The 14,536-nt window shown below is 43.9% G+C and overlaps 1 protein-coding gene across 4 annotated transcripts in view; it reads left to right on the forward strand.

The window, feature by feature from the left end:
- Positions 1 to 14,536, forward strand: part of LOC146797824 (galectin-4-like) — a 190,031-nt gene that overhangs the window by 68,301 nt on the left and 107,194 nt on the right. For all 4 annotated transcript variants that reach the window (XM_085625016.1, XM_085625017.1, XM_085625015.1 and 1 more), the window contains exon 3: positions 8,144 to 8,348. In XM_085625016.1, coding sequence (XP_085481142.1) covers positions 8,144 to 8,348 — 205 coding nt within the window. The remainder of the gene's footprint in view (positions 1 to 8,143; positions 8,349 to 14,536) is intronic.

The raw sequence follows: 14,536 nt of genomic DNA on the forward strand, positions 1-14,536 counted from the left end.
CGCTTTAATAATTACTAAGTATTCATCTACATTACCTACACGAGTGTCATCAACAGCATCCCCTACTTCACTCTCAGTGTTGGTGGAAATGGTAGACGGTATAGGTAAGGTTTTAAGTACTTTCCTACATTCAGTCCCTAAATTATACTTCAATAAAGCGACCTTGCTAGAAGCTACAAAATCTTCCCCACCTATTGCCGCAAGGTAAGTTTCAAAGGACTCCAGCCAATCTTCCCAAGGTAATGTAGATTCCCCAGGATGTTGCAAGAACTTAGGTTGAGCTAAGAGGGTTGACATATCCATGTTATTGTATGACTGGAGATATACCAAGACCATTTAACCCTTACAGAATAGAAATGCAATAAATAATACGGAACAGATCACACAACCGTAGGTAAAAATAGATGAAGTACACTAAAATAAAATAAATGAAGTAGTCAAATGAAGTTGGCACTTGAGGATAAAGGTGATACCCCATTGCGGTAGTAAGTCCTGTTACTGCTTGTGGCATGAACAGCTGTAGCAAGTTCTGTTATTGCTTGTGATACCCACTTTACATCAGTGCTTGTGGAATTAAACTCAACCGCCTCCTTCAATTTCTGTCCTTGTCTAAATAATAAAAGGAACGATGCGATGCACGCATGAATAACTTTGGCTCTCGATCCCTCCGGAACTTTTCAACGTTGCAGATCAATGTTGCTCTATGCCGTTGCCCTTCACTACTGAGCACATTAATTCAAACACTGCCAAGTACATCCACTTTAATTCAAAGGCTGCTGGGTACATCCACGCCAGTGCCATTAACTGCTGAGCACTTAATTCAAATGCTGCCCAACGCAGCTGAGAGCAACAATTCAAACACAACACGGCCCCAACCTGCTGCTTACCTCTCCTGGGCACTAAACGGTGTTTAACGCAGGGCACTTCAATAAGTCAGAATGCTAGCCAAAACAATCAATGCGCATCCAATCAAACCAATTTGTGGCATCAAGTCGCAATACACAGTACCTTAATGTTTCTTTGTCACAGAAACAGCCAGGCCAACAGGTACAGCAAGTAAACAGGCAGCACTGCAAGGTAGACCAGTCCAACGCAGGCGATTTGAGCCCAAGGGTTGACTTAGAGTAGGGGAAAAAAAACGGTTCCAGTAGATTTCCTCTTCCCAGGATTCTTCTTTACTCCTCTCCTTCTTCACAAGGCTTCTCATCCCATCCTCGTCACCATTTTTAAGTAGAGGTACACGCAGGATTTAAATTGAAGAAGGTTTATTAAGTACAGGAGAACAACCCCTGAAGACTCCTCTTCAGGCAACAGCAGTTCCAGTTCTGCTTACTTTCCAATAGCATTGGAAAGTTCAGCATCACTAGGATACAATGCACATGTTGCAAGGATACAACAGTCTGAGCGCCGTGTTTCAGTGCTGAGACGCTGATTGAGGGCCTGGACATATTTTCCACGTAGGCTGTAATGCAGCCAGCATGGTGAACATGCGAAGTACACAAGACTGTTTTTGGTGGCCCGAGAGGGCCTGCCAAGCAGTCACCGCGCATTTCAGGAGGGTGCTACAACTCCTCCCCTGCCCCCGCCCCCTCACACAAAGCTGTGGGCAGAATTAGGAGAAAGTAAAATGATAAGTTATTATCATTTTATTTTCCCTGTGTTTCACTGCAAAAAAACAGTGGGTCGACGCTTCTCCGCCTTAGCGGATGAGCCGCCAATGCTAATAACGACTGCACCGTCCAACCAAACAACTTGGCGCGCTGCGTAAAGGAGCCAAACTGTGGCGCATTTAGGTGAGTTTGGGTGGGAGCTGAGATGTTTGTGTTCAGCAGCCAATCACTGCTCATAGTTGAATTTGCAGAAGAGTGGAGATGTTTGTGTCTAGAGGCAAGTCCCTACTCACATGTAATCAGTCAGGGACTGACCTGCGAACAGAAAAAGAGCCCTCTGCATAGATACAAAGCCTCCCAGATCCATGCACGATATGCTGCTACAGTCCAGGTTTTCTCCTTTGAATTCTAGAATCCGGATTTATAATGGAACAAACTAGACTACAAGTTCCACAATTCAAAGAAAAACCTGGACTGGAACTGCACATCACACATGGACCTGGGAAACTTGGCAAGGCTGCCTCTGCTGTCTCAATTTAATTCTGTAGCCAAGGAGCCTAATTCTTTTTTTCGCTCAAGGCTCTATCCAAGCAAAGGCGGGTTGCCCATCATTCACGGGGACCTGCTCAGCCTAGTGCCATTGTAATTATGCAGAATACTGACACTTTCGAGCCCACTACATGATTTTGCAAAAAGGGGCAGCCTTATTACACTCTCTGTAAGCCCTGACGTCTGCTTTTGTACCAGATGTATACCCTGTTACCATAGCAGCACTGACCGCAGAACTTCATGACTCATGCCCTACAACACTTCCGGATTCCGGTTAATCTCTAACCATGACCGTCACTCGGTGTATGTTTCAAAATGTAAGCACTTCACATGAATGATAAGGTTATGCTAACAGGCTGTTACCACAGCAAATGTTTCATATTACTTTTCTTGTGTTTTGAAACTTTCTTTAGGATTAAATGGTATGACTGTAAAAAAAAACTTAATTGTAGGTTACAGTTCGTTTATTTAATCAAAAGCTTTTTTTCTTTTTCATCTGTTTGTGAAAAGCTGTTTATAACAGGTTTGTTTCTATAGCGTATCAGGTCGAAATATGGCTAATGATGGTCTTTGTGCAAAATATATCCCTTTTTTTTGCAGATTTATATAGCGCGAACTCGACACGAAGGTATTGGAGCGCTTCATCTAAGGGCATGTACGTTTAAATTCTCAAGTGCCTTTTAGCCCTAGATTTGAGTAGAAATCCCAATGTTTACCACATAAACGGATGCAGTCTCCCATTAACCCTATATAAGATGCAGGTTTCTGAGCAGACGACAACACAGTACAAAGTTCTTTCTAGGACTAAAGAGTGTAGCACCCCCACCCAGGATATTTGAACAGAAGGGTGTACCTTTTCCGGGCCGGCTTTAGGGCGGTGCGACCGGTGCCACCGCACCGGGTGCTGGCTTCCTGGGGGCGCCGTGTTTGAAAGTTTATTATGCTTTTGAAGCACCTGCTGCAGCGTTTCTTTCCCCCGGCAATTACCAGGCCTCACATAAACGTCAAGATAACTCCTGTGAATAATTATCTTCCTGGAGAGAGATGAGCATGTTGTATAGTTGAGGTTTTGACTTCGGTAAAGTTAGTGCAGAGGGTTAATATGCCTGCTGCAAAGAACGTGTACCAAGTAGATTACAGAGTGCGTATGATGTAAACAGATCAGCAGGTTACTGCTTTCAAAAGAGGCATTCTTTTGTTACTTGCAATTTATAACTTAAAGTCCTAATATAGAATAGTGAGCTATTAACTGTCATCCTAGAACTGCATACACACTGCAAAGTATACATTTTTAGAACACTGATTAATGTTGCAAAAAGGGTTAATTTGGCTAGAAATCGATTCTTATTATTAAAGAAAACTACCAACTATGGGGCATATTATCAAGGACCGGCGTTAAAATTATCGCCGATTTAGCGGCAGAAAACTGCCGCTAAAGCGGCGATAATGGGCTTGATAATATGCCGCAGAGAATTCCCATAGAAGCCCATGTTCATACCAGAACATGGGCTTCTATTGGAATTCTCAAGGGCATATTATCAAGCCCATTATCGCTGCTTTAGCGGCAGTTTACTGCCGCTAAACCGTCGATAATTTTAACTCTGTCCTTGATAATATGCCCCGAGTCATATGGTTAAAGGGTGCTAGTGAGAGAATCCATGGTGGAGGTGGTCATTGGGGGGGCGCCGACAAACATTGTCTCACAGGGCGCCACCAGTACTAAAGCCGGCCCTGCTTTTCCCAGACAGATCCTAAAGGGGCATCTAAGAACATTTGAAGCAACACTCAGAAGGAACAGTTTTTCATCTACATCATGACATGTTGGAGAGGGCGTGGCCTAACGGCTAGAACGGTTGACCTCTTAGTTGGGGAAGCGGGTTCGAGTCTCACAGGAGCGCCCAATATCTTATGATTCTGGGCAAATCACTTAATGCCCCTGTCCCTAGCAAAATGAATGTGGCCGTCTGTAACGCAACTGGTGCTCATGTAAAGCTCGTTGATTCCTCCGGGTCGAGTTCGCGCTATATAGAACTTCCCCCCCCAAAAAATTAACGGATGGAAATATATTATAAGAACCTAATATCTGTACCACGACTTCTGTAGCTGAAACTGAAAACCATGGGCCCTAACAATGAAATAACACCTAAATAAAGGGAACAGCACGTTAAAGTAGAAACAAAACGTTTCTTACAGTTAATGGATCAAAATGGTTCAATTTAAAGTCCGTTTCAAATGAGGGTATACATATATGTGATGGATATTAATTAACATCTACCAAAAGCTAAAGTACAGACAGAACATTTTGCATAACTAGTGCTTAGGTTTGAGGAATACAGTCAAAAGAACAGTGAAGCAGCTACAAATTACTCTGATTTACCCTGGAAGCAGTTTCTGGACCTTGACATGTCCACTCTGATCCAGGCACCGCCCTTTAACATTCATTTGATCCATTATCACATCTACTAACTTGAATTATAGAAGTCTCTAATGCAGCAGAAGTAAGTACATTTACAGCTCACTGTTTGGTCAATAGTTACTTCATTGGTTTGTACTTTTGGGCTTTTGGATTGATAATATAAAGACTTCTCGGGCAATTCAATATATTGAATCCTCTTTCTAGTAACCTTTTCCCAATTGTTTTCAGGGTATTAGATTTGTAAGTATAAAGAGAAGAGGATTTCACCCCCCATCATATCATCGCAGCCAACCTGTAGGAGCGCATTAAGGATTCCTTTCTTCCTTGCTCGCTTGTAAATGTAGAAACGTGGCTTGGTTTCAACACATCAGTCAAGGAGTGTTCCAGAACTTGCCCAACCTGTTCAGCATGATGAGTAATCATTCGTCTGCAGTAAAAGCAACATCCCAATACGCCCCAATATATGTACTTACAATGGGCCGGCAAACAAATGGCTGCCATGTTGCAAGGGTGCCTGCGTTGCGGAGATGATTGTTTTTGTGCAGGAAGGAAGACCTTCCTGCACAAAAACAATCATTGATGGCATTTTCCTCTTTCTCTGCAGCACGCATAGAAAGAGGAAAAAACGAGGAGAAATAAAGGCATTTCTCCTCGTTACACCACTCCTTCGCCTCCCCGGGGAGACAAAGGTTTCTGATTCATTCCCAGCTTAACAAAACGTTCGCAAATCTGAGAATGAGTCAGGATCCAATGATGTTACGTGGCAACACCCACAGCAGCACCCATGGATCGCCCCTTTCGCGCAGTGGAATGCATGAAATGGGCTCATATTTGCAAGGCCATGAAAAGTCATGCAGGGTGACTGTAGGTGGCCTTGTAAACATGGGTAGTGCTTCAAAAAAAGTGATGCACTGGCGACGCAATGGCCTTGTAAATGAGGCCCTAGGGGGCTTATTTCCAAGTTCCTTGCGCCGCAAGGGCACTACTTTTAATATGTGAAAAAGTGGCTTCCTGGCAGCGTAACAGGCTTGTAAATAAGCCCCTAGATATTTAACTAAGTTACAGACCTATTTATTCATAGGTTCTTATTTACAAGGAATTAACGCAGCGCGGTGCAGCAAGCCATTTGGCTGCGCCGCAGCTGAGTTTATTCCGAAGCAAAGGGATGCACCGTATATACAACAATATGACGGATCCCTGTGCTGCCTCCTACGCTGGCACACAATTAGCTGCCTTGCACCTGCGCAGGCACCCTTGCACCATGGTGCAAGAGTGCCTGCGTCAAGGGGATGATTGTTTTTGTGCAGGAAGGAACACCTTCCTGCACAAAAAAATTCACAAGAGGGGATTTCCTCTTCCTTTGTTTGCTGCAGAAAACAGCACGCATAGAAAGAGGAAAACAACTTAGAGAAATGAAAACATTTTTCCTCGTTGCGCCTCCTTACAACTCTTCTGGGGAGGTGTAGCATTCTGACACAGTTCCAGGTTATGATGTCTCATAAATCTGGAAATGAGGCAGGATTCATGGGTGTTGCGTGTGAACACGCACAGGAACACCCATGGCACACCCCTTTCATGCAAAGTCTTGCGTGTAATGGGGCCATATTTACAAGGGCACAAATAGCCACACAGGGTGATTTTACAAGTTATTGTAAATATGGGGCAGCAGATTGCTCCGCCGGTGCGTCACAAAAAGTGTAAATAAGCCCCTAAGATTCTCAAAAGAGACATTTGCTTGAGTCTTAATGAGGATATATGCTGCACGCTTTGTTTGGTGCTTTTATCTGTGTAGAAATAATCTGCATGCATGATGTAGAGTACATGGAAAATGTATTTCTATGAAGAATGTGCATCAACATAGTCTGTAAAGTGTAGTCAGCAGAGGTGTCTTCTGTATAGGAGCACTCAGCAAGTTTAATATGTATGTGATTGTTGCCTTATGGAGCAACATAATGTGTAGGTAAAATCTACCCCTGAAAACTGCATGGGTGATGTCTGTAGGCTTGTGTTATGTATGAGTGTGCTCAGTAAGGATGTTGAGTGTTTAGGTGCACACTGCTAGCGGGAGTCCGCATATATTTAGAATCTGTTGCCACTGCCTATCCCTTGAAGTCAGATTTGTGCAGTATGCATAGTTGCAGCCTGTGGGAGAGTGAAGAATATCAGTATATTGCTTACCAGTGTGATGTCAATTGGTATAGAATGTACAGGGTTGTTAGTCTGTGTGTATTCTGAGTGTAGTCCGCCTATGTGCAACCTGAATAGGTTCAGCCTGTAACAGCATTGTCTGCATGCATGTAGTTTCTGTAGGGGTAGCATTCATGGATGGCTTAAATTTATTTGAGAGAAGTCAGTAAGGATGTGGTACTGATGGCTGTACATTGCATAATGTATTGTGTGGACACTGTCTACGAGTATAGGTTGTGCTGGTGTTGTCAGAATGGTTATAGTTTGCATGATTGTGTTATATATGGGCTTGGTCCATTTGCATTTAGTATGTATGGGTGCAAATTGTTTGAAATATCTGCATGTAGTATGAATTGGAGTGGCATCTGATTTTGTAATATGCATGTAGTCTCTGTGAGTACAATTTATGCATGTGTAGTTTGTATGTGTGTAACCTGCAGGTGTATGTTTTGGATGCATGTAAGCCTGTATTATTATTATAGCAGTTATGCATGTTGGCAGTAACGGGTATCCTGTCTGGGAACAAGTTAATAAGTAGTTGTTGTAGGTTGGGTGTAATCTGCATGGGCGTACTCTGAATAGCCCCAACATCTGAATAGGTTTGGTATGTGTGTGTGGAAACTAACTTAGTGTGTTCTGCGTTAGTGTAGTCCATATAGGTGCAAACTGTAAGGGTATAGGCTTTATGAATGGGCGTTTGATTTTAGCACACTGCTGCTCAGAATTGCAGCACGGTCTGACTTGATAACCAGTAGTTGAGGAGAAGATTGCGGCAATTGCACACTTCCATCCACTTCCCACCGGGTATCCTTTTAGAAGGTGAGAACCCAAACCTAATGCTAAATTCTTTCACATCCAAGATGGCCATTGTCTGCAACTACAACTGTAAATAAGATACTTCTCTCCCTGCACACACCTATGTGCCAATCTGATATGCAGCTGGTTTAAAAAAGCAAGATTCAATCATGAGACACTAAGGCACATGTTCATGAAATGAGAGATCCAGCTGTGTTAAGAGAAACAATGATGGTAAAGGGTTGTCTGTTAAAACAGTAACTACCTATCCTACCCAGCAGACAGTTGCAGTAGATTTCTGCAGTTCCTACTCGTATGAGATCGGTTCTTTGTGAATAGTATCAGCGCTCGCTCCATTCTGGTAGACGTGCTACAATGATTATAGGAATGTTATGTTATGTTATTTGGATTTTTAACGTGCACGGCTATCAAAGGTGAAATCAGAATGCTTCACTGGATTCCCATGATACAAATTTGTGAAATAATAAGTTTAATGAAATATATTTTTATGCAAATTGTATATACTTACCTAAATGAGTAATGTTGAATATGAACCCTGGTTGATCTGCCTTCCTGATTCTTGCAGGTTTCACATAAATTTAAGGTGTGGACAGTCTGATGATTCAGACATTGCTCTGCACTTCAACCCTCGCTTTGGCTGGTTTGATAAAGTGATCTTCAACAGCTTTGAGGGAGGATCATGGTGCAGCGAAGAGAAGAAGCATGAGATGCCATTCCAAAAGGGGGAGCACTTTGAGGTGGTCTTCATCGCCAAGCAGGATTCCTACCAGGTAGAGGACACATTCCAAGTGTTAACCTTCCTATGTAAACGTTCTTTTTCTTCCAAAAACAAACTCTCAAAACAGGAGTTTGTTTTATGAGAAGCAAAACTAATGGCCCCAACATCACAGGAGTTTTCTACCATGGTGTGGAGGTAATTATTTTTTTTTACTGTCTTTTTCTGCCTGAATATTCCTGGTGGTGAAGGGCAGTTAGGAAAAAAACATCTGCCCACCCATTTTAAAAAGAGCGGGCGGTCAGATGGCTTACTTCCAACGGCCCATACCACCTCGGGTGCCAGAGAAAGGTTTGTGCTGATAGAGTAAATTTTACACCATTGGCATAAACCTGGCGGTTCACCTGACTCAACATTAGGCAAGTGGACCATGAGTTCAGTGGATAGGATACTCTATTCCCAGTTGCAATCCTAAAGAAGCAAAGCCATTGGAGGTCACAAAAGACATTAATAACAATATGTGGTCATTTCTGCTCCAGAGTAAAGCATATTGTACAAGCCATTAGGTCTTGCCTAGGCAGCTCATGCACTGTCTTGAAGAGATATAGGGGATTATTTACAAGCCCCTTGTGCCGCCGGTGCATCAATTTTTGTGACGCACCGGCGGTGCATTTTCCTGCACCATATTTACAAGGACACGAAAAGCTACCCTGCGTGGCTTATCCTGTCCTTGTAAATACGGCCCTTTTCCACGCAGCAACTTGTGTGAAAGGGGTGTTCCATGGGTGTTGCTGTGGGAGTTCCCACGCAACACCATGGAACCTGACACATTTCCAGATTTACGAGAAATCATAAACCTGGAAATGCGTCTGAGTACCTTGCCTCCCCAGGGGAGGCATAGGGAGGCGCAATCAGGAGAACTGTATTCATTTCTCCTTCTTTTTTTCCTCTTTCGAAGCGTGCTCCATTCTGCATCACACATAGAACGAGGAACTCACCTCTTGTGATTGTTAATGTGCAGGAAGGTGTCCCTTCCTGCACAATAAACAATTATTAAAAAAATTACATTTTGTAACCTCTATGTGTGCTAATGCAGCACACATAAAAACTGACTAACTCCAATTCAGATTGTTAATGTTCAGGAAGGGACACCTTCCTGCACATAAACAATCATCCCTGTGACGCAGGCATTCTTGCACCATGGTTCAAGGGTGCCTGTGTCGGTGCATGGCAGCCAATTTTGCACCAGCACGGGGGGAGGGTACAGGGATCCATCATATCGTTGCAGATATGACGCATCCCTGTGCTTTGAAAGTGACTCAGAGCGGCGCAGCAAAATGGCTAGCGGCACCACGCTGAGTCACTTTTGGTAAATAAGGCCCGTAGTATCCAGGATATGGTCTTAAAAAACACCCACTTTTCTTTCATTGGTTCCTCTTACTGTCCTTTAGAAATGCTGGTTTATCATTGGTGAATACACTTAGTAGTCCCTCCTTTTGTTCAGCCCTGGACACTGCCCCTGCTTCATGAATCCTTTCAATATGGGCCATATGTTTTCCTTCAGTGCGCTTCTTTGTCTTTCGCTCTATACTCGTTGCTGCTCCCAGTTCACTTAATCACCCTGCTGTTCCCAGAACAACATGTTTATATTCTAAACTGCTGCTCTTTGCTCCCTCTCATGAGCTACATCTGCCTCCTCCTCCCTACTCCTTCCCCCTTAACTACTTGACAGGGTTGCTGAAAATTGGTTTCAATCAAATACTGGATTATTTGTACTGTGTGTCTTTCGGTGACATTTATAGATTCGCTTTGCTTACTGGTGAGTATCCTTCTAGGGGCACAGTTTTTGTTTTCCCAGATGGACTTTGTGTAGCTCTTCGCCCCACAACGACATAACTGGCATTGCTGCTTTAATGGGTTCCTCAAAACCACCCTTGTTCTTTCTCTGTTCTTGCTCCTTTTCCGGTCGTGATTCTCAGCCGCTTTAAGGGAGCGAGCCTTGTCAGCTTCAATCTCCTTCCCTTCAATGGGCATCAGAGATTTCTGCCAGGAAACGCCGGCCATACGTTATGCCATTTGTGTCAATGTGCCTGCACTTAGGTAAAAGACATTCTATTTTTTTCTGTATGTGTGTGTTTTTTTAAAATATAGAGGGATAGCTTATTCATATCGGGAATAATAGTTGTTTGAGTAGGACACAGCAAAGGTCTAATAGCAAGAGCAGCACACGTCATTAAGCAATTTCAGAGTGCTGTACAAAGGATCTGCAAATCTGAGCATGAGAAGCAGTGAGTGGAACAATTTTAGAGTGCTGTGAACGAGCTTTTGATATAGCATGAGTACACTAAATATAACAGTGGGGCATTATCTTGAAGTGTAGAGTGCAGAGATATAATAGTTTGTGCACCACAGACATGGATCAAGCCACAATTGTCATGTAAGAAACACTCATGTGCAACATTGTTTGTCACACCCCCTTTAATGCTCTTGCGCTGCTGGTAACCTCATCTGGCAGCGCAGGTGGTTGCCGTAAAGTAAGCCTTACTTAGCAAAGTTATCATTGAATTGATGATTCTCACTGCTATTAAGCTCTTAATGCACCTTGAAGGATGATTATTTTAAAACTGCCTATATATCCTCTTTCTCTTCCTATTCTCATCATAGTCCCATTCCACCTTTCAATTACCCAAATAATTCACTTACTAATCATTAGAACTGGGAGTAGTAGGTGAGCATCATCTAACAAAATTCCCCTTAGATATACACACATTACTGCTATACAATTACTGTCCATTGCTAGTTTAGTAATTTAAAACTGTTGTTATTCTCCACCACTCCCTTCTCCTAGTAAAGTCCTATTACTCAATTATATAACCCAATTTGTACACCCTCATTCACTTACTTCTCACTAGCACTGGTTTGAACTTTGTAATAGTTTATCGTTTGGGCAATCAGCATGGTAAAAATCGAAAGTGGATTGAATGCAGATCAATTGAATGGTTCCTGGTTTAAAAAAAGAAACTCTGTGTTTAGGTCTCGCCTAGCGATGCAGTGCAAAGCGCTGCTCGCTTTCGGCGAGCTCTATTGTTGCCGACTTGGCTTGGAAGTGGGACAGGACCTGTGCACGCGTACGGCAAGGCCTGTACTGGAGATGTGCACGCGTATGGTGCTAGCAGGAGTTGTAATAACGCCTCAAGCCGTACGCGTGCACATCAACTGTCTGTGCCGAAGCTTTAACAGACAGGAGAAGTGCACGCGTACGGGTCGCGGCGTTCTCACAACTCCTGCTCGCACAATACGTGTGCACATCTCCCACGTACAGCCTGCCTCACCCCACTTACTGGCTCTTGTGGGGACTCTGCGCTGCTCCTCGGCTGGTCTCGCGTCTTCAGCCGGTCACTGCAGCAACACGCGGGGCTCCGTCTTGCTCACAGGAGGCCCGCCTGAAATCTTGCTTTGGCCGCACCATGCGGCATTCATGAAGGTGGGGTGGGCGTTTTGGCGGCCCCCTCCCTGGGCTGCACGAGCCGCATAGCGCTCATTTAAGTACGGCGGCTTTCCAACTCCGTACGCGCCGCCATTAGGCACGAGCCGCATGCCACACGCCACCAGGCTGACTCAAGTTAGAATGCGGGCGAAATGTTCCAGGTACCGCGCTTGCGCGGGCAGCCCTCGCCCTTCCAGGTCTCCTCCCCGGCCCGGATGTGGAGCTGCTTTTAAAAGAGGTGCAGGGCGCGTGGGGCTCCGGCAGTGCTCGTCACCTCACAGCTCTCTCTGACAGCCCCACCGAGCCGCAGCCATGTCGGACCAGGCCCCCTTCGAAACCGACGTCATGACCCTGACCCGCTTCGTGATGCAGGAGGGCAGCAAGGCCAAGGAGACGGGAGAGATGACCCAGCTGCTCAACTCCCTCTGCACGCCTGTCAAAGCCATCTCCTCAGCCGCCAGGAAAGCGGGGCCCGCTCACCTGTAAGTGTACTCCTCGGCGCGAGCCTCTGGCCCGTGCAGGGCACGCACTCTGCGCAACCTCACACAAAGCATGCACGTTCACTCAGGGTGCACATCCGCACACAGGCTGTCTCTCTTTGTACCACATACTTCCAAGCATTTCTCATTCATACATGCATGTTCACACTCAGTCTCACGCCCAGATCTCACGCAGAAACCGTACTCTCTTTGACACACACACCCACAAATAGACAGTGACAGATACAAATGATAAGTGCACCTACACACCGTCACCAAAGACTTGGAAACTGCCTTTCCCTCCCTCTCCACCACACGCATTCATACATGGACACAGACAGTCGCAGAGGGACGCAATAACATTTAATCACACTCAAAAAGACGCACACACTCCGTGCACATACAGCTCACACAGCTAAAACACATACACACACACATATTATACAAAAACATTTAGACAGGAATGCTCACTATATCTCATGCTCTCTCTTTCTCTCTCACGCACACACACTTTGCACAGGGTTTTAAGCAGGGCGGGTTGCAATAGGTCTGGCATTACTAAATGTTTGAGCTGTTGGTGTTACATTATTATTAGCAATGCCAATAGCTCAAACTTTTATAATACGAGACCTATTACATTGCAAATGCTTGTTTTCTTTCTTTCTCATTTGGTGTGGATTGTAGTTCTCTAAGCAATGGGGCTAAGTGAATGAAATGTAGGTATTAGCTAAGCCAGCAGCGGTGAGCCATTTGCTACAGCTTAGAAGGCTTCAGAATTAGGCAGAACGTTTTCTGAGTAAAATGAAGTGTCACTGTTAATTAAAGGACCGTGGCATATCAAACATCTGATACTAAATAATGGAGTCTGCCACAAAACCTGCTGGATTAATTTTTATTGGCCTATCCACAATAGTATAGCATGTGTGGAACAGTACTCATCATTTTTCTCTCAAAAATGACTCTATAGTTATGTGTTCTTTCTGGCTTCTGCCTTGGAGATGTCCCATTCACACCCTGTGCTGGATATGTTTCCTCCTAGGCTACATCCTATATGCATCCTATCTAGGAGATATCCCAATCAAATAATTCCTTTCTGGCATATATACCATCTGAAGCCTGTCGGCCTGTCTGAGGGTTATTGCTGTCTGCCTGTATAGGTGACATTCTACTATCTTCCTGTTTTATACTCCATGCTTTCCTTATAGGAGGCAATCCCCTTTGCTTCCTGTTCTTGACTATTTTAGGCAGGTTCACTGGAATTATGAGAGTTTTGCAGCTGCATCATTTTGCGCATGTTTATGAATTTGCCACACGACTCCATCATATGCTTCATAATCTGTACATTTTTACAAAAAATGTTTTTACCTCAAACAGATCAAAAGTTACTGAAAACTCAGCGACGCATGTTGCAGCACAGTGAAAGGCCTTGTGCAAAGGATGACTGGTCACCTTTCTCTTGCTTATTGCTGTATTTGTGTCCTTAGCTGGTACTGATGAGATCAAACCTTTGCTCGGACAGTGTTAATATGTGTAACAAGCATTTGTTATGCTATAGGTCTTGCATTACTGAAAGTTTGAGCTATTGGCTTTGCAAATGATAATGGTTGTTATTTTTTATTATTGATAAAAAATATCCCAGCAGTAGCGTTAGTAAGGAAATAAAATCCAAAAAGCAAGAAAAGGGTGCAGTAACACAGGCTGTTACTAGGTGTCCCTGTGGATTTGTAAAGGGACGTCTATTAGCCACATAAGGTACTTCACTCTTATTGATGCTACTGCTGGGATATTTTTTAACGAAAACATCCAACAAACATTATTATTTGCAAAGCCAATAGCTCAAACTCTCAGTAATGTGAGACCTATTGCATTGCAAATACTTGTTTTATTTATGCTGAACATTAAGTCCTTCCCTCCAATGACTTTCACCACCTCCATCACCAAGAACCTCTTTATAGGACTAGACCCTACTGTCCAGCTGTGTGAGCAGCTGTAAAGAGATACCGCCCTTTCTCGACTTACATTATGATTACACATAGAGAATAATATTCACGAACATGATGCGTGGTCTGTTCTACTAGCTCACCCTAAATCTGAAGCTATAGAGGAATGCTTTCAGCCCCTTAAATAAATCACTCATTTGCTCACTACATACTAACTTTCTTTCTGTGAATTCATGTACTGGTGCCTGTATCCCTAAGATGGCATTGCTCTGTCAAACCAGTAGCAAGTCAGAAACTATAGTCTTCTGCCTTCCTCTAATTGGGTCTAACTGTTCAC

This window comes from Triturus cristatus, chromosome 9 (genome assembly GCF_964204655.1).
Source record: "Triturus cristatus chromosome 9, aTriCri1.1, whole genome shotgun sequence".
NCBI lineage: Eukaryota > Metazoa > Chordata > Amphibia > Caudata > Salamandridae > Triturus > Triturus cristatus.